The 26,610-nt window shown below is 42.5% G+C and overlaps 2 protein-coding genes across 14 annotated transcripts in view; one reads left to right on the top strand and one right to left on the bottom strand.

Annotated features, from left to right (window-relative positions):
* Window positions 1-4,287: 4,287 nt before the first annotated feature.
* Window positions 4,288-13,575, bottom strand: LOC148331753 (dynein axonemal intermediate chain 4-like). 2 transcript variants are annotated; one of them, XM_088302088.1, is made up of 17 exons: window positions 13,446-13,575; window positions 13,173-13,332; window positions 12,575-12,732; window positions 11,647-11,750; window positions 11,408-11,561; window positions 10,806-10,945; window positions 10,596-10,745; window positions 9,777-9,962; window positions 9,431-9,699; window positions 8,730-8,810; window positions 7,599-7,753; window positions 7,305-7,465; window positions 6,260-6,381; window positions 6,093-6,191; window positions 5,777-6,003; window positions 4,488-4,641; window positions 4,288-4,358 (listed from the first exon to the last, which is right to left on the bottom strand). In XM_088302088.1, exons 1-17 carry the CDS (start codon window positions 13,472-13,474, stop codon window positions 4,311-4,313), a joined length of 2,397 nt encoding a protein of 798 aa, XP_088158214.1. In that variant the 5' UTR covers window positions 13,475-13,575; the 3' UTR covers window positions 4,288-4,310. The 2 variants fall into 2 exon arrangements, with proteins under 2 accessions (XP_088158214.1, XP_088158215.1); XM_088302089.1 differs by lacking the exon at window positions 13,446-13,575 and having other exon boundaries at window positions 11,408-11,750; window positions 13,148-13,291.
* Window positions 13,211-26,610, top strand: part of ap3b2 (adaptor related protein complex 3 subunit beta 2) — a 28,127-nt gene continuing 14,727 nt past the window's right edge. For 6 of the 12 annotated variants that reach the window (XM_088302080.1, XM_088302076.1, XM_088302079.1 and 3 more), the window contains exons 1-10: window positions 17,721-18,441; window positions 21,817-21,892; window positions 22,218-22,292; window positions 22,490-22,585; window positions 23,571-23,731; window positions 23,816-23,882; window positions 24,259-24,441; window positions 25,449-25,652; window positions 26,321-26,418; window positions 26,497-26,551. In XM_088302080.1, coding sequence (XP_088158206.1) covers window positions 18,149-18,441; window positions 21,817-21,892; window positions 22,218-22,292; window positions 22,490-22,585; window positions 23,571-23,731; window positions 23,816-23,882; window positions 24,259-24,441; window positions 25,449-25,652; window positions 26,321-26,418; window positions 26,497-26,551 — 1,308 coding nt within the window. In that variant the 5' untranslated portion in view covers window positions 17,721-18,148. Of the gene's footprint in view, window positions 13,364-14,200; window positions 14,493-17,720; window positions 18,442-21,816; window positions 21,893-22,217; window positions 22,293-22,489; window positions 22,586-23,570; window positions 23,732-23,815; window positions 23,883-24,258; window positions 24,442-25,448; window positions 25,653-26,320; window positions 26,419-26,496; window positions 26,552-26,610 lie in introns of those variants that run through there. The other 6 variants (XM_088302086.1, XM_088302084.1, XM_088302087.1 and 3 more) reach the window with 3 other exon arrangements.

Below are 26,610 nucleotides of genomic sequence, written 5' to 3'. Positions count from 1 at the left end.
TGGCCGCCTTGTTTTTGTTTTTTTTTTCTTGTAAAGTATATTTTCAGCATCAGCAACTTGTTAAGGAAAAACAGGACCTTAAACTTAAACTCTTGGGTTAAAGTTAAGTTGGAACGATATAGGCTATATACGGTATGTAAAAAAAAAAAATTAAAATATTTTTTATATTTATTTTATACATGAAATTTATTTTTCTGTCGTGCATCTTCAGCAGTCGAGGATACATAAAAAAGACAATTATCTTCCTTAATAGTGTGTTATTTGAAACATCGTTCTTTTTCAAAAGGGAGTAATTGTAACACAAACTCATCCAAATACAGCGTGTATCATCTTGGGTGCTTGACTGTATTTTCAGTATCGGCAGAAAATAAACATTTTATCCCTGAAATATTTTTTTTAAACCACTGTACTTTGTGTTCAAATAAAGATGTTTTGGAGTGTATTTTACAACTCAAAATATTTTAAAATAAATAAATCAAATCCAAAAAACAAAACAGGTATAGTGGCGTTTGGGCACTAATTTCCATCCTCCGCAACTTCTTTCAGACTTTTCTGCTTAAATCACCAGTCGTGTGACTTTCGAGCACCCGTGTCTGAATAACGTCGCATTTCATGTCCCACTCGGCAATGATGTCAAGTGCCGTAACGGTCAGCTGGCGCAGTGGGGGTTGCTGACAAAGACCTTGCTAATTTGACAAATCAGGAATTGCACTATTGGTGAAACGTTCCACTCCTTTTCCCATTGAAGTGATGTCGGCGTAAATGTGTCACCAGTTAGCATCGTGTGACACTCGCGACATACTGTTCAAGTTGTAGTCCACGACACGCTTTCCATCTGGTGCATACTTAATAAGGAAAAAAATACTTCCAAACGCTAGATGTCAAGTTTGGTGGAGCTTCTTCCACTTCAGGTATATGTTTCGTTGTGGCGCTTCGCAATGTTGCGACGCTTTCGGAGCATATGATGCACACTGGGTTTGAATCGACAGCAGCCAGAACGAAACTAAATTTCTCCGTCCATTCATTTAAAACAACACGCATCGACCTTGCTAACTGTGCCACAATTATTGACCACGACCTTGCTAACTGTGCCACAATTATTGACCAATCAGGAGTCGGACACTGTCACGTCATGGTGCTGAATTTGTGTTTGCGACTGTGTTGCAACTTTACGGTAACTGAGTGTCACAATTGTCTCGCGAGATTGTTCATGCGAGTGAGGGGAGTTGTTCGACAAGAGCCTCTTTGTCATCATTTACAGACACGAGGGCTGATTCTGATTGGCTCTTTACTGTCCAATCGCGTTTTACAACAGTACGCCGTCCAGGACTCAAACACAAACTGTCATGATCCGTCCTGTCATGCCGTGTCTCCTTGTTGTTGTTTTTCCAGCTGAGTGGGCGTTTCCCTCCAGCCACTCACCTCCTCGATTCATGCCGCCCTAGCGGAACAGACGCGCCCACCGGTCGCGCACCAGACTCACATCAACGCCATGATTACCGGTCTACATAAGCCGAGGGAACGGACTCCTCGGCGTCGGAATATTGCTTCATCGCTCACGATTCATGATCCCACGCCTCGATCTCGTACCTTGTCCTCGCTCTGCATTTGCAGTAGACGCTTTATGTTCTCTCGTTTTTGTCAAGCTAAGGCTACTCTCGTTTTGGTTCTCGTTTGCTCCTTTGGCTACCTCTTGACCTTCAGCGGTAAGCAATTTATGTTCTTCGTTCCTTGCCTTTTGCAAGCACTTTCTGTTCCGCCGTCAGTTCTTTCTTTCCTGGCGCGACCTTTCCGCCAGCGTGTTTCGTTCACTAGTTGTCGGCACTCTGAATGTATTGATTGGAAGATATATCCTATTTGTAATAATAAATACCCTTGATAAATCACATCTTGCTGTGTCTGCGATTTTGGAGTCCACTTCGCAACTCCCAGCGTTCGCTGGGAGGCGCGCACAACGCAGTCGATTGAAGGGTCTTCTGGATTCGAACGGCTGTTCTTTTTTGTTTTCAAAAATTGTTTTTTTTGTTTTTTTTTTCAAATATTGTCTGGTTCAACAATATTGTCCCTTTAGTTCTAGATGCTTCTATAAACGTTTTTTATTTTTAATAATCAAACATCAGCAGGGCAGCAGCAGACCCGAGTGCATCGCTGGCTTAACTGCTTCTTCGCTCGCTTTGACTCGCCCCAACCATCACACCCCCGCACTTCATGCCTCAACTCCCACCCACTCACCGTCGAGGAACACGATGTGAGGCGCGCGCTCCTGGCCATTAACCCCAGGAAAACTACCAGACCCGATGGAATACCAGGCAAGGTCCTCAGAGCATGTGCCCACCAACTGTCACATGTTTTCTGCAGGGTCTTCGACCGCTCCCTGGCTCAAGCAGTCATCCCCTCCTGCTTGAAAACTTCCACCATTATTCCCGTCCCCAAAAATTCAACCACAATCCACCTGAACGACTACCGTCCTGTTGCTCTCACGCCAGTCATCATGAAGTGCTTTGAGAGACTGGTTCTCCAGCACATCAGAAACTGCCTTCCTCCCACCCTGGACCTCTACCAGTTTGCATACCGGGCTAACAGATCCACTGAGGACGCCATCGACACTGCTCTGCATGTCGTGCTGGGCCACCTGGAACAACAGCAGAGCTATGCCAGGATGCTCTTTGTGGACTACAGCTCGGCATTCAACACAATCGTCCCGGACATCCTCGTCGCCAAACTGGACATTCTCAGCCTCCCCGCCCTCACACGCACCTGGATTAAGGACTTCCTGACCAACAGACCCCAGACTGTGATGCTCGGCCCCTACACGTCCTCCACCCGTACGCTGAGCACCGGTTCCCCTCAAGGATGCGTGCTGAGGCCTCTCCTATACGCTCTCCTCACCGACAACTGCAGCCCTAGCCACGGTAACAACACCATCGTCAAGTTTGCTGACGACACGACAGTGGTCGGTCTGATCTCGGAAGGCGACGGGACAGCCTAAAGAGACGAGGTCCAGAGACTGACGGCTTGGTGCGAGGACAACAGACTGCAACTCAACATTGCAAAAACAAAGGAGATCGTCATCGACTTCAGGAGGAACAAGACGGTGCCGCCCCTCCTCTGCATCAAAGGAGTGTGTGTGGAGAGGGTCCACACGTTCAAGTTCCTGGGAGCGCAGATCTCCGATGACCTTTCTTGAGCACACAACACCACAGCAGTGGTAAAGAAGGTCCACCAGCGTCTGCACTTCCTGAGAGTCCTCAGGAAATTCAACCTGGACAGGAAGCCGCTGCTGGCCTTCTCCCACTCGTCCATCGAGAGCCTGCTGACATCCTGTGTCTCCACCTGGTACGGCGGCTGCACTGAGGCGGACAGAGTGAGGCTCCAGAGGACGGTCAAAACAGCGCAAAGGATTATTGGCTGCTCTCCCCCCTCCCTGTCGGACATCTATACCACCCGGTGCCTCAGCAGGGCTCTCAATATCGTCAAAGACGATACTCACACCTGTTCGACGTGATGCCCTCTGGCAGGCGCTACAGGTGCATCAAATCAAGGACTAATAGACTGAGAAACAGTTTCTTTCCAAGAGCCATCTCCATTCTAAACTCTCACACACACACACACAACCACCCTTACCTTGCAGAACAGCAACGTGATGTGTTTTTATATATCCTATCCAGTATTAGTTTCCATTGCACTAACTATTCTCTTATTTATCTAATTTATAGATTTATCTGAATTATTGTTGTGTTGCACTGGAGAGGGGAGCTCTCTAATCTCGTTGCACACTTGAGTACAATGACAATAAAGGGATTTCTGATTCTGATTTCTGATTCAGCGTAGGGCCAGCAAGAAGGCCTTACTGTCATCAAGTTGTGATCTGATTGGGTACTGCAACTGTCTATCAAATCTGAAATCTCATTGACTTTGACAGAAGAGATGCCCGCACGATTGTATCCGAAGGCCTCGGAAAGAATAGTGCGTGCTACTGCTACTGTGAAACCTGCCTGGCAACATGAGCTAGCGGAATTCTGATTGGAAAAAAATTTCACCTAAAAATACAACACAAGGATATAATATGACATCAATGTGAAGAATATGATCAATTTTTTTCTTAATGTTACGCCAGCAGGGAAGGCCTTGATGGCTCGCCACTGAAATCAAGTAGAAATTAAAGTAGAAACATGAGCCAAGACTCAAAAACATGACACAATCTATCTAATGGAGATACACATGGAAGCAGACACGACGATGACCACATCGGACTGAAGCATAAATACTTTTATAACGTTACAATTCTTTTTTTTTGTTTTTTGTGAAAACTACAAAGCACTGACGGGAAAGTGAACGAGTTCCTCCAAAGTTGGCACCTGGAAGTAGAAGAAAAAAATATAGAGTTAATGATAGTGTCGCGGGGATTTCTGCGACAACACAATCCAGGAAAACATGTGTGAGATAGCGTGGGAACACGGCACAGTGACGGGTGACGTCGGCGTTACCGTCTTGCCCGGCCCGACGCTGAGGTCGTTGATCCTGTAGAAGTTCACTTGTCCGCTGGAGTCCCCGACCAAGATGCAGTCGGAGCCCCTGGCGAACAGCATGGACGTCAACTTAGTGCCCCGTGCGGCCGGCGCCACGATCACGGGGTCCAGCCTGAGAGAAAAAATTTTAACATACATCAAGACCACTGAAAAATCAAACGAAAATAAGATCAAACGGCTCACTCGCTGAGACAAAATGGAGGAGGGAACGTTGTCTGCAGAGCGAGCACCATCACTTTGTAACGTTACATAACTATATGGCTTCAATCAGAAAGTCTTTTGTCATAAATACTGAGTGTTATTCTTCGCGTAAGTTCATTTCATCACCTGAGACGAAACTCAAATAGAAACGCAAAAACATGAATGCAGTCCAAACAAGACTTATGTAGAAACACTGCACACGCGAATCAAATAGAAACATGACTCTGGAAACACCGAAGGACTCAAGTCGTAACATGAAACATCGACTTAGTAAGTTGAATCATGACTTACGTACAAAATAAAACTTGACTTGTTATATGACTAAACATAGTTGTCAAAATTAGGTCGGTGCATATTGAAAGTGTGCATGAGAGAGCGAGCGAGAGAGAGAGATGACAGCATGCCACACATGAGACCCGTCTCCATGACGATGCATTTGCTTTTGTCCGAGACGCAATCAGAATCAAAATAACTCCAAACTTTTGATTAATTTTTTTATCCCCATGAGCGCTAGTTGTCACTTTGCACGTCGAGGTGCCATACGGCTGTCACAAATCCGCCTGCGCCATATTTTACATTTTAAATGATCACAAAAAGCTTACAAAGATGAAAACGGAGGATATTTTGTAAACAAATATTATCGTTCGTTTTAGTTAGTTTTGTGAGCCGACTATGTTGTTCTCTTTTTCTTTTTTTTAATTATAATTTTCGTTATTTTGTTTGTTTTCATTTACGATAATAACCTTGGACTCAACCAACGCCATGAAACACACAACTAACCTTACCTTTTAGAACTGCAACACAATGTGTTTTATATATTATTTATTCAATTTCATATGTATTTTTATTTAATTATTCAATCTTTAATTCATTTAATTGATATATTTAATTATATTATTAGTTTTATTGCACTGAAGAGGGGAGCTCTCCGATCTCGTTCTACACTGAGTACAATGACAATAAAGCGCATTCAGATTCTGATTCTGAAAGTTATGCAAGTGGAAATCTGACTCAAGAAGACATAAAAGTATGTCATGTAGACTCACAAGGAAGCGTTCAGGTCCCAAATCTCCAGCTGTTTGCTTTTGACGGCGGAAAACACAGAAGGCCAGAGCGGGGACCACCTGACGGACAGCACGGGACTCTGGATGGTGATGAAGCCCATTGCCGGCGTCAGGCAGTCCTCCTTCCACAGCTGGACGGTCCAGTCGGCAGAGCCACTCAGGAAGACGTCGTGGCTGAACGGGGACCATTCCACTTGGTTGACGGGGCACTGCAGCGACACGAGAAGGAACTGAGACGTCGCGTAACCGTCGTCGGCGACGTGGTGATGAAGATGATGGTGACGGGTGCTTGACTTACAAGGTGTTTCTGATAAAGGGCCAGGTAATGATGATGGTTGGACAAGGAGCACTTGTGGATGACGCCCTCTGACGTGCCGGCCAAGTAGATACTGGGATCCTAAAGACAGGATTTATGACATTTTGTCATCAGATCAAAAAGCATGACGGGATAAAATTTCAACGTACTGTGGGATGAAAATCCAAGCAAAGACCAGGCGTAGCCGTGGAAACCAGAATGCCCTCTCTCTTGGTTTTGTTGCCTTCGGCCTTCTTGATGCCGTCTTGGATTCGCCTGAGCTCTAGCATGCCTGATGATTGACGGGGAAAAATGTGTGTGAACAGTGACAAATAGAGATCCTGTCTGCCAGTTCAAATCATCAATACTTGCTTCAAGCTAATTATTTCCACTGCTTTGACATTTACTGTCAAACTAACATAAAACAAAAACAATTAAAACATTGTGTATTTTAAAACAAGCCCATAATTTGCCTTGATAATACACAATGCGAAACACCGGAAGTGTGCCAACATTTAGCGTTGGTGTTACGGTGTTATAATGTCTGGCCCAGTGCTTCTCAAATAGTGGGGCGGGCGCCCCCTGGGGGCGCGATGTGAAGCTGTGGGGCGTGTGACCATGGGGAACATGCTTTTTTTCCCCCTCCATATTACAATAACGTGTAATTGCACATCCACTCCAGTAGATGGCAGTGGCGCTCTTCTTGCCCATTGCACGCAGCGAGTATTAACTCGACGGAGTAGGGGTTTTTTTCGCAACGAAAATGCTATTATTTATAGTTGTGGCGGAGAGTGGGTGGTGGTGGTGGTGGGGGCGCGAATTGTTTTCTTCATGCTCAGGGGGCGGGGCGTAACAGAAAATAATCGAGAAGCACTGGTATAACCCAACAGATACTGTATCACAAATGGAGCTGCAACACATGAATACAAACAATACAAAACTTATATGGATTCTTTATCCTCTATGAAGAGAATATAAGATTACTGCAGCTGACTTGTGAAACTATTCTTTGTGCGTGTATGTCTGCATTATACTGCCCCCTGATGGCCAAGGCGTTTAGGAACACAACATGGGGCCCCATCAAATACAATTACAATGTGTTTAAAAAGTGTGGATGAATCAGCTTATAACGCAAAAGGGGTAAACGGTTTTTTTTTAAATTGAATTTGGTCATGCTTTATTGCAGATTAGCAGCTATTTAGCATTGTCTCCTACCTACACCCTCCAGGCCATGGCTGCACAGCAGCCACTTGAGGACATGTCCATCCTCCGACACAGACATGACAGATTCAACCATGTCCTCCTCGGAAAGGGACATCTCCTGCCTGGCCCAGGTGACGTGCCACACGGGGTGAACGTGCCTCCTTCTGGAATTCCTACACAGGAGCAAAGAAGTTGCCAAATGGATGTTTTGAGATTGTCACAAGTGTTGGTAATTATCCAATTTCATTTAATTTTCTACAAAAATGTCACTGTGCGGTAGAAACTGGCGTTGGTGACAAGCCTCACATGCTGCTGGCGAGGAAGGTGCAGCTTTCTCGATTGTGCACGCTGAAGATGGCGACCGTGCCGTCGTGCATCCCCACCGCTAACTTGTCGGGGTTGGTGGAGGAGAAATCCAGCGATGTGATGCCGCAGTGACAGTGGTAGAGACGCTCTGGCCACTGCACACAGAACAACGGATTGGAATCAGTCATCCTGGGTTGAGTGCAATCTTGTAAATGTCTATGTGAAGACTTCAGAATCAGAATCCGAATCAGAAATCCCTTTATTGTCATTGTACAGTGTGCAACGAGATTAGAGAGCTCCCCTGTCCAGTGCAATACAACAATAATCAAATATATAAATTAGATTAGGGAAAAAAAAGTCTAAAGTAGAAGCACAACTTGAAAAATGACACAAGGAGGGAAAAAAACTCAAGTAGAAAGAAGAGTCAAATAGAAACAAAAACATATGACTCTTGAAACATGACTCAGATAGAAACATGATTCTACTAACATGACTCAAGATTCAAATAGAAACATGACTCAAGCAAAACAAGACTCACATAGAAACACAACTCAAGGGGATGCATGAGACTAGAAAAGACTCTGGTAGGAACTTCGAAACACTGAGTCGAAATGTGACTCCAGAAATGTGACTTAGCTAGAAAAATGACGACTCAGGAAGAAACATAACTCTAGAAAAATGAATCAAGAATAAAAACAACATGAAAAATAACCCAAGTAAAACAAGAAACATGACTTCAAGTCAAAAACAACTCTGAAAAAAAATCAATCAAGTAGAAATAAGAAAGATGATTCAGGTAAAAAAATGAAACAAAAAAAAAAGAAACAAAATGAAAGCCCAAACATGACTCTAGAATCATAACTCAAGTCGAACGACTCCAGAAACGGGACTGAATCAGAAACACGACTCAAGCAAAAATATGAAACAAGACTCACAGAAACATAAAACATACCTTGTGTTTTGGAAATATGAATCAAGTACCCAAGTAGAAACACAACCAAAGTAGAAATATGACTCAATTTAAACATTATTTAAGATTTGAGAGTATACAAACATAAGTGATGCAGAAACCTGATTGGAGTAGAAACATGCCTGAGCAAGGCATCACAAAATGGAATATGAATGACATACGCTCAGGTTCTTTATGGACCAGCAGCAGATCAGGCCTTTTTTCCCAGGGCTGAAGGCACCATAGCCCACTGCCAGCAGATCCTGACACGGCGAGAACACACACACACACACAATGAACCGCGGTATAGCTGGGCATAAAGTGAAGTTTTCATGGATGTGTCTACAAAACCAGTACCAAAAGATGGAGAATCAAAACAGATTTGTCAGCAGAAATCTTACAAACCCCAATTCCAATAAAGTCAGGATGTTGTGCAAAATGTAAAGTAAAAAAAACAATTTAATGCACTTCAAAGACAAGATATTGAATGTTCAAACTGTTCAGTGGCGGGCCGTGCATTTCACACGTTGGCCTTCAGTGAAGTCCTACTTAGTCCGACTTGAAGAAATACTCCTCATAATACCATCATTTATGACACAATGGCTGGAGAAATAACAAACAGAAACACATTTTTGCGAGTGTTGGACGACCTAGCTTCTCTTGAAAAGTCAGACTTGAAAATGGTCTGGACTGCTGGCATGTTCAACTGTGGAATGTTCCAAATAGCTATTCATCAGTTTGAACATTAAATATCTTGTCTTTGTAGTGTATTTGATTAAATACATGTTAGGTGTGAAAGGATTTGCATATCATTGCATTCTGTTTTTATTTCCATTTTACACAATGTCCAAACTTCATTTGTAGTTCCTGACGTCTTTCCTACCTGGTTCTGTTTGTTCCAAGCCATGCAGGTGATGTTCCATCCTTTGGTGAGCTCGCAACTGAAGGTCCAAAGAAGTTCCAGAGATGGACTGGCCTCTTTCTCTTCCTTCTCTTCTTCTTCTTCTACCTTTTCCTCCTCCTCCTCCTCTTTAACCTGCTCCTCCTCCTTTACCTCCTGCACCTCGGCCCCCATCTCACCAACTTCCTCCTCCTTCTCCTCCTCTTCCTCGTTGAGCTTCTCAGAGTTAGGCATGGTGACGGAGGGGAGTTCTGAAAACAATGTTGACTGGTCATTAATCTGAAACAAACATCTCCATTCGTCGGGGACGCCAGAAAGCGTGCGCCACCTTTTATCTCGGGGAGGTTTCTGTACGCGGCCAGCTTGGGTTGAAAGATATTGGCGACGAGGCAGCGTTCCATGATGAGCAAGTTGCGCTTGAACGTGTCCGACTGTAAGATCAGTTGAAGCTCTGGCTCGTCGCTCAGATCGCCTCCTTGGAGCTTGATAGCGAACAGGGAGCTACCGGTACTGGCTGAGCACACGTGAGACAAAATCAACAGAAGCTTCTTTCACTTAGTGTCCATTCATTCATTCACCTGTGCCTTTTGTATGGAGCCCAACACAGCGATATTGTTGTGCCGTGTTAAATCACAGGTGTCAAACTCAAGGCCCAGGGACCGGATCTGGCCAGCGACCTCATTTCATGTGGCCTGTTTCGGGAACAATTTCTTCATTTTTATCAACATTGAGCGCTGAGATATTGCAATTTATTTTTTACCTATCATCCCCTTTTAAAATTAATTGAAAGATTGCTGAACAAATAATTACTTACCGGCTTCTGATTTCAAAACTGACTTTCCATCAATTTGTAACATACGGTGATCATACATTTATATGGTTTGACAGTCATAACGGCACTCGGAGGGAAACCAGAACGACGATGTGGCCAGTCCACAAAAAGCAGTTTGACACCCCTGATCTAGATACTGAATGACGGCCATGAAATGAAGCAGAAACATGACTAAAGAAGAAACAGAATTCAAGTTGGACGTGAAAATTAAATTAATTCATTTTGTGGGTCAGTGACAATGAAAATAAAACAAGCTGTTTTATTTATTTATTTATTTATTTATTCCTTCATTTATTTATTTATTTATTTTTTTACCGGTGCCAACTGTGCTGATACTACTGAAGCTTCCCATCCGCTTCGGAACTTTGGTAATGCCCAGCGTGCTTTCCGCACTGCCGGCCTGCTCCGCTTTCAAAGCTTCGTTTTGGAACGAGTCATAAATTTCCCAGATGGTGGCGATGGTGCCTGTCAAAGAATTCCATCTTGAACAAACTGAGCGGACAGCAGATCTCGTGTCGATCTTACCTTGATCGTGCATGACAATCTTTTCGCTCTGGACTTTTTTGTGTTTGGCCGCGCCGACAAATGTCTGCATGGCTCGCTCGACGTACTTGTCGTTGCCCAATCTGTTGTTGCACAGCTCAATATAGAGGACGTTACTCTCTCTGAAAATACATACAACATTACACGTTGATATAGCAGTGCTTCTCAACTAGTGGAGTGCCCCCCCGCCCTTGGAGGGGGGGGGGTGCAGTGCGATGAGGAGCCTTGACCCTGGGAAACATGCTTTTTTTCCCATTGTACTACAATAAAGTGTAATTGCACATCCACTCCAGTAGTTGGCAGTGGCGCTCTCCTTGCCCATTGTGTGTCAGACAATGAATGGATGAATGAATGAATAATTAGTGGCAGAGTATCAAGCGGTAGAACTTTGCAGCCATGTGAAAATGAAAATGGCGGAATAGTCACATGGACAAAAATCTTTTTCTCAAGGGTGGAGCTGGCCAGAGAGTGAAAAGTGGTGGACATGGCCACCACATAGTACTCCTTTAAAAGAACTCAACCTCAAGTGACATTAGACGGGTGTAAGACTGACAATATTTTTCAGGTCAAAGTCCTTTGCTTACTTAATGGCCTGAGCATTTTCAGCCTCCTCGGACATGCAAGTGCTGGGCACATCCAGAAGAGTGATGGTGTCCGTCTCAGTCAGGTAGATGTTCAACACCTCATCCAAAGGAATCTCCTCCACTGTCTGTTGACTCCCAGCTTGTCTCGCGGAATCTAGGAAGGGAGCAAAGAACGTAACATGCAGATATAGACACGTTTGCCATCCGGGGAAGGCGTCAAATTGGGAGGAACTAGCAACCGAGTGACTGGCTGGTGTCCAACTTGCTAAAGCCCATGTCACTTTGAGAGGCCAAAGAGGCTCTGGTCGACATGCTGGGCAGGCTGCTGCTCCACCGACATGACCTGGAAAGCAAGAAAATATGTTACGCATGAGCACAGATGATATATATTTTTTAGTTCAAAATACTGGCATTATAGAATGTTTATTTCATGAAATAAAATGTGACCATTTTCATAGGATAGCAGCCTTTTTTTCCCATTGAATCAAATAATGTGGTGGTAGATTTGGATTTGATGAAATATTTTAAATATTTGCTATTCTGTGGAATCATGTAACCTTGTTTTTTATTTCATGTAATAAAGGTTTTTCATTTCCCCAAATAATGTGATGTTAGCTGTATTTATTTTCTCAAATAATTATGCAGTAAACTTGTATTTCCTTGTATGATCAAGTCGAAAATCTTTTATTTCCTCAAGTAATTATGTAATGCAACTTTTTAAGTTTTCTCAAATTATGCCATAGTAATTTATATAATAATTTGGTCGTATATTATTTTCCTCAATTATGTAAAAGTACTTTTACTTTTTCAAATTACACCATGATAGTTTTTTATTTCCACAAATGAATTAGTATAACTTTTGCCTTGAAATATCAAAGTTATTCTACTTTTTAGTAGCTCAAATGAAAAGTGATATTTTTAATGACATTAAATAAAGATGATTTATATTTCCTCAAATAACAATGTTATAGTAATTTTTTTTCTATTAATTTGACTGTAGACTTTTATTTGGTCAAATGATAAAGCAAACTTTTTCATTTCTTTAAAACATTACATGGGAGTATATTTTCCTCTCAAATAATATGAATAATATAATTGCAATTTTTTTTTATTCAATCAGAAAGACTATTCTATTCGAATTAGCAGGCAAGTGAGACCCCTTTTTACCCGGAAGAGGGTAAAAGAGAGAATGAGGAGGATTTGGAAGTGTCCCATCTGGAGTAATAGTCATCAAAGAAGGATCTCTGAGGTTTGGAGTGTGGGTCCTTGGGCTCGGGTTCATAAAGGGGTCGAGGTGTGACATCATTGCCATCATCATCCAGCACCTGCAGAGACAAAGACATAAAATGAGCCACTAGCCGGGGAGAAACGTGCTCTGGTGGGCCTCAAACGCATTGTAACTTGTGAGCAACGTTATGCCTGACTCTTGTTTATTGTACTTAGAACAATTGTGAACTTCTTTTTACACTTGTTGGACAATTGAGAATGTTAAAGTTGCGTAATAACAATGTGATAGTAGTTACTTTTTATTTCTTCAAATAAAATGTGATAGTATATTTTAACTGGGCTATTCATGTCAACATACATTAGTTCCTCAAATAATAAACGTGACAGCAGTTTTTGGGGGAGCCAACTGCAACCACGCTAATAAACAAATTGCTACACTAATATAGTTAGTAAAATTGAAAATTGCAGTATTATCGTTTTCAAATGTATTGGACCTCGATAGTGAATGTGTACCTAATAATGAGTCCAATGAAGTTACCCGGATGGCTTTCCTCGGCGCGAAGCTTCGACCCATTTTGCTGTCCGAAAGCATCCTGGAGCCTTTCCGGCTATGGAAACCCGTGAAGCTCCCTGTGTATCTCGAACTGTGGAGGACTCGTTGCATCCCCGAAGTGGATCTTTTCATCGCCCGAGAGGAGCTAGGAGACAAAAAGAAACAGAAACGGCCAGGTTGGCATTAGCATTAGCATTAGCCGCAAGTTTGTTAAGACCAAAACAGATGGTCGCCACTCAAGACTATCTATGTACATACGCGGTTAGTGTTGAACTATTTCGCTTCATCTTTTCGCCTTTTGGTATTTATAACAAACACCTTCAACCTGGATTTCAGATGTCTCGTAACTTGACGCTCAGTATTTTTGCTGCGTTTTTAAAACGCATGTTACTCTTGTTACCATGACAACAAAACGAATGCGCATGCGTACTACGTGCAGCAGAAATACATAATTGTGATTGTTTTTATTTTAATTTTATTTTTTTAGCAAACGCAAAAATTCGCTCTGCTGTGATTGGATACTAATGCTATGATAATAAAACAAATAAATAAATAATACATATTTAATAAATAACGTGTTTCTTTTTTTTCAGCGGGAGACAGACCAAAAGTGTCATTTAAAAAATCATTCTCAAAAGTTATTATGTAGGGGTTGAATCTTTCTTCGATAAATAGTCTAGAGTCCAGATTATATACATAAATATGTGGATAATTTAACATGTTACAATTTATATATGTGTAATATTCCTGGCTGGCAGGATGAATGGACACTCTAAATCGGATGTGTTATATTATATTTTTATTTTGGGATAAGATATTTAAAAATCACATGTAGGTCGAAAACAACTAATATTTTGTCCTTGTATTTTTGTTTGTAGCTGTACAAAAAAACACAGCCACATTCGAGACGTTTACAAAATGGCATTTGCGGTACAAAAGCAATTTTGTCACAATGGTTCGACCTAAAATTGACGAGCCAATCTGTATCGAGCACTTCCGGGTTCTTCACCTTCCTCCCTCACGTGATGTGCGCATCACCACCCCCCTCTATCCTCTTCCAACTATTATCCCCATCCTCCCAGGGATTACACGGTGCCTGCCGTCTGTAAAGACCGTGGAACAGCTGCTATACCCGCACCAATAATCTCGGTCGACTCGGCGTGGAGGTCGAAGACACTTAAACGCCAGCACCATGTCCGCCAGCTCGGCTTTCAACGACGAGAAAGGGGGCTCCTCCAGCGTCGGGGAGCCCGAATATGGCCACGACCCGGCGAGTGGTGGGATTTTCTCCTCGGACTATAAAAGGTACACCTGAGCTCGCTTCGGAGGGAAAACACTGCTGACGTCCATTTTATGCGTCATTTCAATGTCAACATCTGGCCCGAATTGCGCTAGCATCAATTGAATGCCCTCCACCATCTTCGGGTTAGCTGAGTGATTGGTTAGTGGTCGTGATTTGGTTCGCTCGAACGTTGTTCCTGTGCCAATGTGACCTTATGGATTAGTTTAAAAAAATAATAATCAGAAGAAAATATCTTGAATTGCTGTACTATTAAGTGGACGTGTTAAATATGTGACGTAATCAAAGTTTAAAACGCTTCACCAAGCAGGCCTCAACTCCTTTTTATTCAGCACCATCCAGAGTGGACAGCGTCCCCCTTTTCCAAAACACTCATACAGTGAACCTCCCATATTCATGGTTTGGCTTTCGCGATAATTTTTTTTAGAGGGGGGGAGGGTCTGTCCTTCATTGTAATAATGTTTTCATGACGCCACGCACCTCTAAAGTCACCCACAACCGCCTAATTAGAGATCAACACATGTTGTTTGTTCCAGTGCTTATTGAGTTCTTGAATAGATAAATTTGATATCAAACATCAAAACATGTTTTGTCTGATTAAGCAACAACATAGTAGACAGATTGAATGTTAAAATAATCGTTAGTTGCAGCTCTATTTATGGTCAATAAATGTCATAAACTGAGGCGTGAGTACAGTCGGAATGAAATAACTTTTAATTGTCATACAAGTGTAAGGAGAAGTTAAGTACTCTATAATAAAAGCAAAATGAAATGCAAACAAATTCACACTGTCAGACAGGTATTAGCTCAGGAACAGGTCAGTGTTTGTAGCGCAATACTGTTACCTAGTTGCATTTGTACAGCTATGCATTATAATATATATATATATATATATATATATATGTGTATATGTATATATATATGTATATATATATGTATATATATATACATATATATATATATATATATATATATATGTATATATATATGTATGTATGTATGTATGTATATGTTGTCTGGTCATTCCAGCTTTATGTTGGACTGTTGCTCAGTGGATACGTGAGTAGCACATCTGACTCGTGGTTGTTGGGGTTGCAGGTTCAAGCCCGTGCTGGGGCCTTCCTGTTTGTTCATTGAAGGTTCTAAGATGTCCATATGAAGGAGTGTGTGTGTGAATTGGATGGATGATTAAGATGCGCTAATTATTTCTTCCAGTAGAGAAAACTGATTCCCTGTTGAGGTCTGAACTTGAGGTTGTGAAATCTGACCTTAGTCTGTTTGAGTAGTGGTTTGGATCGTGTTGGTGGAATCAAATTCAAAATTAGAGAAATGAAAAATAGTGTAAACATTATATATCTCGTCTTTGGTCAGTATTCAATGGAATTGGTTGAAAAGGATTTGCAAATAATTGTATTCAAATTAAGGTTTGTATATTTTCTGTGGAGTGTCTGGGGGCTCACCAGTTTTGATTCTGATTCTTTTTGTTAGTTTTTTTTTTGTACACATAAACGACATCTTAACATTTTACTAGAAAGCAATGTTCTGTTTGGCCAAACTTTCGGGTGTTTGGGAGCGTTTTCCAGGACAATCGAAAACTGTCTGTGAGGCATTCACTGGTCCAGCGCATTGTATGTTCTGTAGGTAGGTATTCTATTTGTGGGTTTTGTGCAGTGGCGGGCGGTCAAGGCCTTCAAGGCCTTCTCTGCTGGCCTAACATAATCAATAAATCATGATCATATTCTTCACATTGATGTCATATTATATGCTAGTGTTGAATTATTAGCATAGAGTTTTTATCCAATCAGAATTCAGATAGCTCATGTTGCCAGGCAGACTTCATGATACCAGTGGCACGCACTATTCTTTCAGAGGCCTTCAGATATAATCGTGCGGGCGTCTCTTCTGCGTGAGTGTGGGGGCTCATACAGTTGATAGGCAGTTGCGATAGCCAATCAGATCACGAGTTGGTTACAGTGAGCCTTCTCGCTGGCCTTACATTGAAGGTGATGAACGTGTCTTGTGATTGGATACTCACTCGTGAGGGGGCAGCATTATGTGGAATCAACATACCCAACAACAGCCAACAAATAACAATGGCCGAAGGAGGGAAAAGTGTGGATTTAATTGCGGATACACTTGCGACGCCATTTTCAAGATGGTACTTTTGAGAGAAGCTAGGTCGTCCAACACTCACTTAGTACCGTGTAAGTGTGTTTCTGGATATTATTTCTCCAGCCGTGGTGTCATAAATGATGTTATTATGATCGGGATTTATCCTTCACTGAAGGCCTACGTGTGAAGTGCACGGCCCTCCATTGGTTTTGTCAAACCCTTACATCTAACTCAACACATTAACAGCAATGTATTTTGGTTGTGCATACATGATGAGCTTGTCCCTCCGCTTTTGTGTCTGCTGACTCACCTAAAGTTTATGCTATGAGTTCTATACGGCACTAAGCATAAAGGTTGTTATCCGTCTGTGTCTGTGAGTGAGCTGTTGAGAATTATCACCGAGTTTCTCCGTCCAGGACTTGGCAGCGAGACTGGTCAAAGATCTGCCACTTTCAAACCAACGGCAATTCAACGGAAACACGGTCATACCTAAGACAAAGAAGATCTGCAGAGTGCAGTGTTAGCACACTTTAATATTCTGCAAATTTGTTGACATAGGATTCATATTCATTTTGGTGACATCCGACGGCATGTGCCGCAACTCCGACTCCCACGTCACTCACCAGTCCAGGCTCACTCTCACATTTTGTTGTTTAAGCATCTATTTTTATTCAATGTACTTGATTAACCAATAGGAGAATCGCTACAGTCTGTATTCAGTGTACTGGAAAATAATATATTCAATTGGTACAGTCGTAATTAAGGCGCCCGAAAAATGAATTATATCTCCTTTGAAAATTGTGCTTGCAGCGAAAGCTGACTGAGCTTTGGCACATCATCACAGGAGGAATCATTTTTATCTTGGTTGGGGAATTGGGCGAGGCTGCCGAGAACGCTGCTGAGTCACGTTAGATGAAGAAAACGGAATGTTTAAAAAAGAAAAAAAGAAAGATTTGATGGTGAAAATGAATGAGGGGATTCAGGATTTAAAATAAAGCTGTCGATGTTTGAGGGAGGCAGTGCTAAAGTAGTGACGTGTCATTATGCGAGAGCTTCTCCATGCATGCGTGTGTGGGGGTGTGTGTGCGTGTGCGTGGGGGTGGGGGTGTGTGTGTGTGTGTGTGTGTGTGTGCAATGACTGAGCGACAGAGAGAGGCTCTGCAACAGCGAGCACGTGAACAGCGGGGAGGGGTCGCCATGGACTCCACGCCCCTCCGTGACGAGCATCCTTTTTACAGAGCGGCTGATGGCAGCTTGGCCAGACGCAGCGACAACAGCGGCACGAGTCGCAGCAGGAACGCGAAGAATCCCCCCGGCAATCAGATTTGGATTACCGTTGTTCCCGTCGCCACGGAGACGTCTTTCTTTGCAGGAAGTGGAGCACTTCTGGAGAGGCTTGTTGCATCATCCCTGCGTGAGATGTCCACATTGCACCAGAAAATAGGACTTGTGACATTCTAGCCGTTTTGGAAACAACACAAGAGCAGATTCCAGCCTTTTCCCACTTCACTGTTGCCTCTGGGATCCTGCAAAGTTTTCTGAAAAAGAGATGACCACCATGCAGAAGCTCCTGCAGCTGCCTGTGAACGCGGTAAACATGGTGAAGACGGTGCAGAGTCAGGTGCAGGGCCACGAGGAGGACAAGAGCCCGGTGCTGACCCCCGATGGTGGGCAACAGACCTGGTACAGCGCCCTGAGGCCCGACGAGTTGCGCCACCTCCGCTCAGGGAGCAGCGGAGGAGGAGGAGGTGGTGGCGGCGACGGAGGAAGAGACCAGGAGGAACGAGCACCACTGGAGGAAGGTGGTGGTGGTAACGGGAATTCCCAAAGTCAACCTTTGCGGTAGGATGGTCGCTTGAATGCCACATGTGCCGGACTATCAATAAGCTCCAATCAGAGGAAGTGGCAAAGAGTTGTCGATTAATTTGGTCATCAATTAGATGCCGATTGTGGCGCCATTTCAAATAAGTGAATGACTGCAAGGTTCAAAATGATTTTGCTTCTTTGCGGAGCAATTTTGCGAATGAATGATTTACCGTATTTTCCAGATTATAAAACGCTACTTTTTTCCTTGATTTTGAACCATGCGGCTAATACAACGGTGCGGCTTTTCTGTAGATTTTTTTCCCACCAGTAGGGGCGCTCTATAGTTCAGAAAAGACGCTATATAAATCTCGATTTTTTTTTCTCTCTTGGGTCTGTTCTGTTTTAATGAGCAAAGTTGTTGCCGTGTTAAAAGGCACTTTTTGAACAATCTGTTTTTGTACCTTTATGTGCATTCACAGTACAAAATCGTTCTGTGTATGCAGTAAACAACTCATATTTTTTTTTCAACATAAAAACTGGCCTGGTGCGAATTGTATATCGCTTTTTTTCCCTCCCAAAAAAGAGTTGCCGCGGCTTACACGCGGGTGCGCCTTGGAGTCCAACAATTTGTTAATTTTTGTGGAGTTTTTTTTTTCCTGCGAATTAGCTGTTCCAATTTGGATGTACTCAGCCAGACATGTGAAAAGTAGCCTTGATCACCTGAGCACTTAATTGCAAGTGTTAAACACTTTGAGCCATAACATTTTTCCCAGGGGTCTTCAATCCTGTTCCTTAAGGGCCAGTTTCCTGGATGTTTTCCATCCCTCCTTGCTGCAACGCACCTGATTCCAATAATCAGGATCTTTATCCAGCTTCTGCATACGTTGCTGATGAGCTGATTGTTTGAATCAGGTGTCTTGCAGCAGGGAGTGATGGGAAAACCTCCTGGAAAGCAGCCCTTCAGGAACAGGATTTTACAGGATATTTTTTTTTCTTTTAGCTGGTGCTTCTTACAAGTTATTATATGTTTGGACAGTTGAGAGCTGCTCGAGTCATTAAGAATGCGCGCAAATAATCGGTTAGCTTGGACGTCCTGCGTGATAGCCTCAATGCAATTAGCAAACCAATGAAAGCAAGATTTCCGAGCCTCATTTGAGTATATTGTAAATCTAGAAACTTTGAATGTTTCAGCGGTGTCATGCAAATACATTTTCATATTTGCTGGTTTTCGTGCAAAAAAAAACAAAACAAAAACGTCCCAGCATCGCCCTACTGTCGTGCAGACATTCCAGGTGGAGAGTGCCTTTTTCAGGTAACCAGAGACCCAGTGTGCTGCTGTGGTTAAATAATTCAGATCCACAATTCAAAAGGCAAGAGTTGGTGTCGAATTATTGCCAGCGCTTTGGGAAGAAGGAAACCCAACCTGTCATTTTCTTCCCTAAAGTGAGATTCATATTAGCAAAACAAAACTTCTGAAATTGTGTTCGCCCAACAAAAAAATCAGCAGCTTGCTTAAGGACTGCTGTGGGATGGCAGTTCAGTTGCGTAGAAAAGGTCACTAAAAAAAAAAAAAACGCCTGAGCCAATTTCAGTTTTTCGACTTCCATCCGTCGTCATCTTGGCACACGGATTTCGGTTTGAGGTTTTAAAAAGTCAAGGTTTCCAAAACTGCTCATATTTTCTGTCACCGGTCATGATCTAAGCGGACTTATAAGCGAGGCACAATATAAATGGCTGCTTGCGAAGTTGAGTGAACAAACTGTTTCTTCCTTTTTCTTTTTCTTTTTTTTTTCTTTTTCTTGGGGGGGTGAGCAGAGAAGGGAGGGGTGAGCAGCTCCGTACAGCAAAGGAGGGAGGGAGCGAACTGAAGGAGGATGTGCAAACACAGAAACATTTCTGATCTCTATATTCATGTGTATTGTCTTTAAAAAAAAAAAAACGGTGCCAGTGGATACAAGTTAGCCCCAAGGACAACATGGGTAGCCTACAGGTCTATCCTAAAAATATCTTAGCAGTGATAGCACACTGCGATTGGCCAAGAATGAAAACAGAAGAATGTTACTGATTGAACTTAACATGTTCCACATTTCTTAATGGAACGTCGCCATCTTGGTGGATTGCGTTCGGTCCCAGACTGTGGCGCTGTGGGATGACCACTGGTTACACAATCTCAAACCAATATGTCTCTTCAATGATGACAAGCCTCATTTTTTTTCCAGTGATGGAAATGCCGCCCAACACAATCACTCTGCCTCCACCGCAATGTGTTACTCCCTTGGTGCAATAATCAGCAATACATTCCCTCTGTCTTCTCCAGCTGTTTTTTTTTTTTTTTGGGTGTGCAACCACCATACAAAACAATATTCATGTGCCACTGCAGCTATCCTTGTTTGAATTAGAACCTGTTTACCCGAGCAAAACAACGATTATATGAAACCCAATCATGGTTGTAAATTAATTAGTAGGAGCCATTATACAAATGAGCTTGAGCTGTTTGGGTGCTTATGATGGTCATATTTTCCATCCACGGATGCCCGCCATTTGAAAATCATTTTGCTGCACATCTGGTTGCCGTGGAAACTGCTTTATGGAAAGCTCTGAATGAGTCTTGTATCTTTTTCCCCCTTAACACCATAATTCACACCATAACACAGTGAAAAACCACAATATTTAGAAAATAAAACATGAACAAGGTTTATTCATTTCATTTTTTCTCAAGTTTGGCGGGCCGGATTAAAACGTTTAACGGGCCGCATGTGTCCCCCGGGCCGTAGGTTGCCCATGCCTGCCTTATTGGAACACAAACGGTGTTGCGACACAAACAGACAATATAACAATTGTCACAGGCTTGTGTTATTTATCTTTTGCAAAAAATGACCATTAGAAAAACTTAGTTGCGTGTGTGGTTTGGACATTAACCCTTGTTAAATAAAGGAAACTAAACTATACCTCAATAATTATGATTCGAATAAAATGTATTGCGTATTAAATTGAATGAGAATTGAATGTTTGAAAAGAAACCATTCTAACAGATTAAATGCGACTGATTTGTACAGTTCTTAAAATTTAAATACAACTGAACTGAACTTAAAAATAGCATTTGGGGCATTTCATTCAATCTTTAAGTACCAAACTTTGAGAATCACCACGCTAGACAAATCAACGACACTCAATTGCGACAATTTGATTTACGGTCATCATGAGGTGGTGGCAGAGTTTGATCACTCATCATAAAACAAAAAAAGAAAACGCTCATAAATCAGCTCCATAAGGTCAGAGCTTGAGCAAACGTCGCATGGTTTCGCTCTCAGGAGATTCATAGCCGAGTGGCAAAAAAGTTTGGCTGCAATCGCGCCGTGCACTCGCGTTGGGTCTTTCCATCCAAACTGCTGCAATTTTCTTCCCTCTCAGACACGACGACCTGAAGGAGATGCTGGACAGCAACAAAGACTCTCTGAAGCTGGAGGCCATGAAACGTATCGTGGCAGTGAGTAATCATTTTTCTCGATGGGATTTTGCTAAAACGCAGCTTGTTTTTTTTTTTTTAATTGCACAAGGGCACGGAAGACGAGCGGCTTGCTTGGCTGCAGTTAATGTCCTGAAACTTTAAGCGACTCACTAAAAGTCTTTTGGAGCATAAACTGCGGCGGCAAAGATATAGTCGGCTGTTAAATATTCATAACGCTTGCCGCTATCTGCTCGGTCTTGTATCCCCGCTGGAGCGAGTTTGCAAAAGCTTTAGAGCGATACTGGAAAAGTCCAAATTCGCTGCGTGTGAAACCCTGACTTGGTGCTTTTGTGTTTCCCCGCAGATGATCGCTCGAGGTAAAAACGCGTCAGACCTCTTCCCTGCGGTGGTGAAAAATGTGGCTTGTAAAAATATTGAGGTATGCCTCACCCACACGTCCTCCTCCTCTGCGTAACTCGTTTTAGGCTTATCATATTTGCACAGCGTCCTTCTGGTGTGGCTTTATCTCACCTGGAGGAAATAGCAATTTTCTTCTCCTCGCCGTGCCTTCTCATCACCGTGTTGCTTTTCGCTCCGCTTAGCAAGCAACTTAATTGCCTTTTATGTTGCTCGCAGGTGAAGAAGCTGGTCTACGTTTACCTTGTGCGCTACGCCGAGGAGCAGCAAGACCTCGCGCTGCTCTCCATCTCCACCTTCCAGAGAGGCTTGAAGGTACGTACAGAACATGAGGTGGTTTTATTGTTTGTCTGTTTGTGGACTACTTCCTGGTTCTTTGAGGATAGTAGAGTCATAATGATTTTTTTTTGGGGGGGGGATTCTTTCTGTTGATGCCAATGATGCTGGTTAACTTCAAAGTTATTCTAATTTAAAAAAAAATATATCAGGGATTTGCTAACCGGTGTGATCTAAGTCACCACATTAGCTACACGTGCAAAATCAAAGTAAAGCACAAAATATAGTTTTTAAATTCTGAGATTAAAATGATCCATGCATCCGTTCTATGAACTGTAATATTAGAAAAATATTTGACAGATAATGTAAAAATGCTAGATGAAATTGACACTAATATAAGAAAAAAAGTAGTTGAAGAAAAAAAAATCTAAGCCTTAAAATATTTTTGACAAAAATGTTAGATGAAAATATTGGGAAAAAAACATAGTGCATTAGAAAAACCGTACACAAATGGAACAAAACTGAGGAAAATATTAAATTATTTGACAAAAAAATAAAAAGTTTTGATGAAAAATATAAATGTAACAAACTATTATCTATGCAAATATTAGACAGACATACAGTATATGGATGGATAGATAAATATAACAATAGTTGTAAAAAAAATAAAAATATTAAATGCAACTCTACAAATTAAAAACTATACAATTTTCGATTAAAAAATGTAATCATTTTGAAAAAATAAAAAGCAAAAATATTATCCAGAGATGCAATGAACAAATTTCGACTTCACCGCCGTGTTTCTTCTTCTTCCTTTACAGTTTGGCGTATTGCGTTGCACGCGGGTTGGGAGAAGCCGCTTGAAGAAGAAAAATCATTTTTTGCCCAATAATAATAACAATCTCAAATGTGATTTTGCTTTATGTATACATTAAGAAATGTTTTTTGTCGCTGCGCAGTCCTGGTTGTCCATCAACGCTTGCCCACAATGAATTAACCCACCACTGCCTGTTCACTTCTAAAGGATCCCAACCAGCTGATTAGAGCCAGCGCGCTGCGAGTCCTCTCCAGCATCCGAGTCACCATCATTGTTCCCATCATGATGCTGGCCATTAAAGAAGCCGCTTCTGACATGTCGCCGTACGTCCGCAAAACCGCCGCCCACGCCATTCCCAAGCTCTACAGGTGCGCTTCCTCGAAGCGGCCCTCTTTTTGCTCACGAAGCTTGAGTCCAAATTGTGTCTGCCATTGATCCTTGTGTGTCCTCAGTCTGGATCCGGAACAGAAGGACCAGCTGATTGAAGTTATCGAGAAGCTCCTCGCTGACAAAACCACGGTGAGTGATATTTTCTACTCTCAGCAAGCCGAGTGTATTTTTTTTTTTGTTTTTTTATTTCATCTGCGTTTAAGATGTCTTGTTTTGTTGGAGGACCTTGAATGCATATATGTATGGATAATACTATTGATGAGCCCAGTGGCGGGCCGTGCATTTAACACGCAAGCCTTCCGTGAAGTCCTACTTAGTCTGACTTGAATCAATCCCCCTCATAATACAATAATTTATGACACCACGGCCGGACAAATAATATACAGAGACACATTTACACAGTACTGAATGAGTGTTGGATGACCTAGCTTCTCTCGAAAGCATTAAACATCTGCAAAAGGGGCTTGAAAACACGCCTTTGTGACATAAACATGTTGCATCACAGCTGGTGGCAGGCAGCGTGGTCATGGCCTTCGAGGAGGTGTGTCCGGAGCGAATCGACTTGATCCACAAGAACTACAGGAAACTGTGCAACCTCCTGATCGACGTGGAGGAGTGGGGCCAAGTGGTCATCATCAACATGCTGACGCGCTATGCCAGGACGCAGTTCCTCAACCCCAACATCAATGTGAGCTCCTCATCATCTCATTATCTACCATTATGAGTTTTAGCCACACAAGCACTGTATTTTTCCAAAAGGAATAGCTGCTACGTCATCACATTGTTGTACCCCACTCCTTATTTTCCAATATAGTCACACATTAGCGCGTTTAAATCAAGTCTAAATTGTGTTACAGGCACACGCAATGACACATTTTTATTCTTTAGCTTTAGATTCAACATGAGACTATCGTTGTTTCTGCTGTTCTTCTGGTTTCTATTGTATATGTGTTTTAATTTGTGTTGTAATTCCCCGGTAATTTATATTACACTATATGGTAAGCGCTTTGTTACAGCTCCAGCTGGTGTGAAATAAATATTGTATTTTTCACATCGACTCTAATACTGAGTCTGAGTCTGATGTAGTAACAAGACTGGCCTGTGTGAGGCAGTATATTGCCACAGGGAATCCAGGCTGCTTAACATTACAAAGATATAGTAGTAGAGGAAGAAATGGAAGCGGCTATGCTAACTGTTAGCTTATTTGGTGTATACATTGCAGTCGCAAACTCTACTCCTTGGCATTTTATGTATTTTTATTGTAGTGAGTGATACAGGAAACACAAATGTGATTACTCAACACAACCTGCAGCTCCTCTGTTCGTGTCCGGCAGCAGCGCGAGCTTCCGAATTAGCTCTTGTTTCATTTCACGTCCAGTTACGCATGACTCATCCCAAACGATGATTGACCAAACTGTTTTCCTAGCAAATCTATCTGTCCTTGTGATAAATATTTAATACTGTAATTGTGTGGTTTCCAATGAAAAGTATTCCATTTCCCATTGTAAGATACTTGTAATTTCAGAGTTTTGGTGCTGATTACACCTAAAGTTGACATCCTAGAATTGATTATTTCAAATCCATTCTAACTATATTTATAGCCTACCATCTATTAAAGAATTCAAATCCAAACTGCCCCTGGCTCAAACCAACCTTATTTATTTTTCCCTTTTCCATTTTTTTTTTTCAACATAGGAGTCCCTGCTGGAGGAGGGCGGTGGCGGTGACAAGACTTTCTACGGCTCCGATGGAAATGATGACGATGACGAAGATGAGGAGGACAGGGAGAAGAAGGCAGAGGCCGCCTCCCTGGCCAAGAGGAAGCCTTACGTGATGGATCCCGACCACCGGCTGCTGCTGAGGAACACCAAGCCGCTTCTGCAGAGCCGCAACGCAGCTGTTCGTAAACCGCCCACAACCTGCGTCATTAGCGCACACCATTCAATGTGGAGTCGCAGCACATTAACAAGATGTTGGAGTGCCCTCCTGCATCATCACTCTTGGATGAGGATACTTTCTCAAAGGAAATGAAGGCCTTACTGTCATCAACTCGTGATCTGATTGGCTATCGCAACCGTCTATCAACTGTAAACACCCCTCACACACACAGAATAGACGCCCGCACGATTGTATCTGAAGGCCTGGGACGAATTGTGCGTGCCACTGGTATTATGAAATCTGGCTGGCAACGCCAGCTAGCTGAATTCTGATTGGGTAAAAACTCCTAAAAATAGAAAAATAATAATTTCACCAATTACATAACATAACATAACAACATAACTACCATGTGCACCCCAAAATACTTGACTTATTTTTTTTTTTACATCTCAATGGAAATATTGATGACCTGTTCAGAAGGAAATAACCTGACCAAATTCAATGGAACTAAATTGACCACTTTTTCCAACGGCTCTTGCCACTTAACAGAAAAAGAGTAAACAAATTGAATTCCAGAATCGTTTTGGCATTGTGTGTGTGTTTTTCCTCTGACCCCCCAATTTCAGCAGACAGTTTGAGAAGCACCGTTTCAGATGCTCAAGTGTTCCATTCCCATCCGTCTGCTTCAGGTGGTGATGGCCGTGGCTCAGCTCTACTTCCATCTCGCCCCCAAAGCAGAGGTCGGGGTGATCGCCAAGTCTCTGGTGCGTCTTCTGCGGAGTCACAGGTGAGCTTGAACGCGTTCGACAGTAATACCACTTCTCCCCCCCACCCCACCCTTCAACCTGTGTTGCTTTTTTCCCAGTGAAGTCCAGTATGTTGTTCTTCAAAATGTGGCCACAATGACCATTAAAAGGAGGGTGAGTCACACGCAGACAATTTGTGTATCTGTTTATGAATGAGTGTGAAAATCGCAATG

Source organism: Idiotropiscis lumnitzeri, chromosome 8, assembly GCF_059441095.1.
Source record: "Idiotropiscis lumnitzeri isolate Australia: NSW breed Sydney's pygmy pipehorse chromosome 8, RoL_Ilum_1.0, whole genome shotgun sequence".
NCBI lineage: Eukaryota > Metazoa > Chordata > Actinopteri > Syngnathiformes > Syngnathidae > Idiotropiscis > Idiotropiscis lumnitzeri.
This window is presented reverse-complemented; position numbering and strand designations above follow the sequence as displayed.

Excerpts from the sequence above, each read along its gene's own strand:
- LOC148331753 (XM_088302088.1), bottom strand. The coding sequence starts at position 13,474 with ATGAAGCGAAATAGTTCAACACTAACCGC. Across the intron at positions 10,946-11,407 it reads GAAAATGCTCAGGCCATTAA|AGAGAGTAACGTCCTCTATA; the intron begins GTAAGCAAAGGA and ends ATGTATTTTCAG. Across the intron at positions 6,382-7,304 it reads CCATGGCCTGGAGGGTGTAG|GCATGCTAGAGCTCAGGCGA; the intron begins GTAGGAGACAAT and ends GTCAATCATCAG.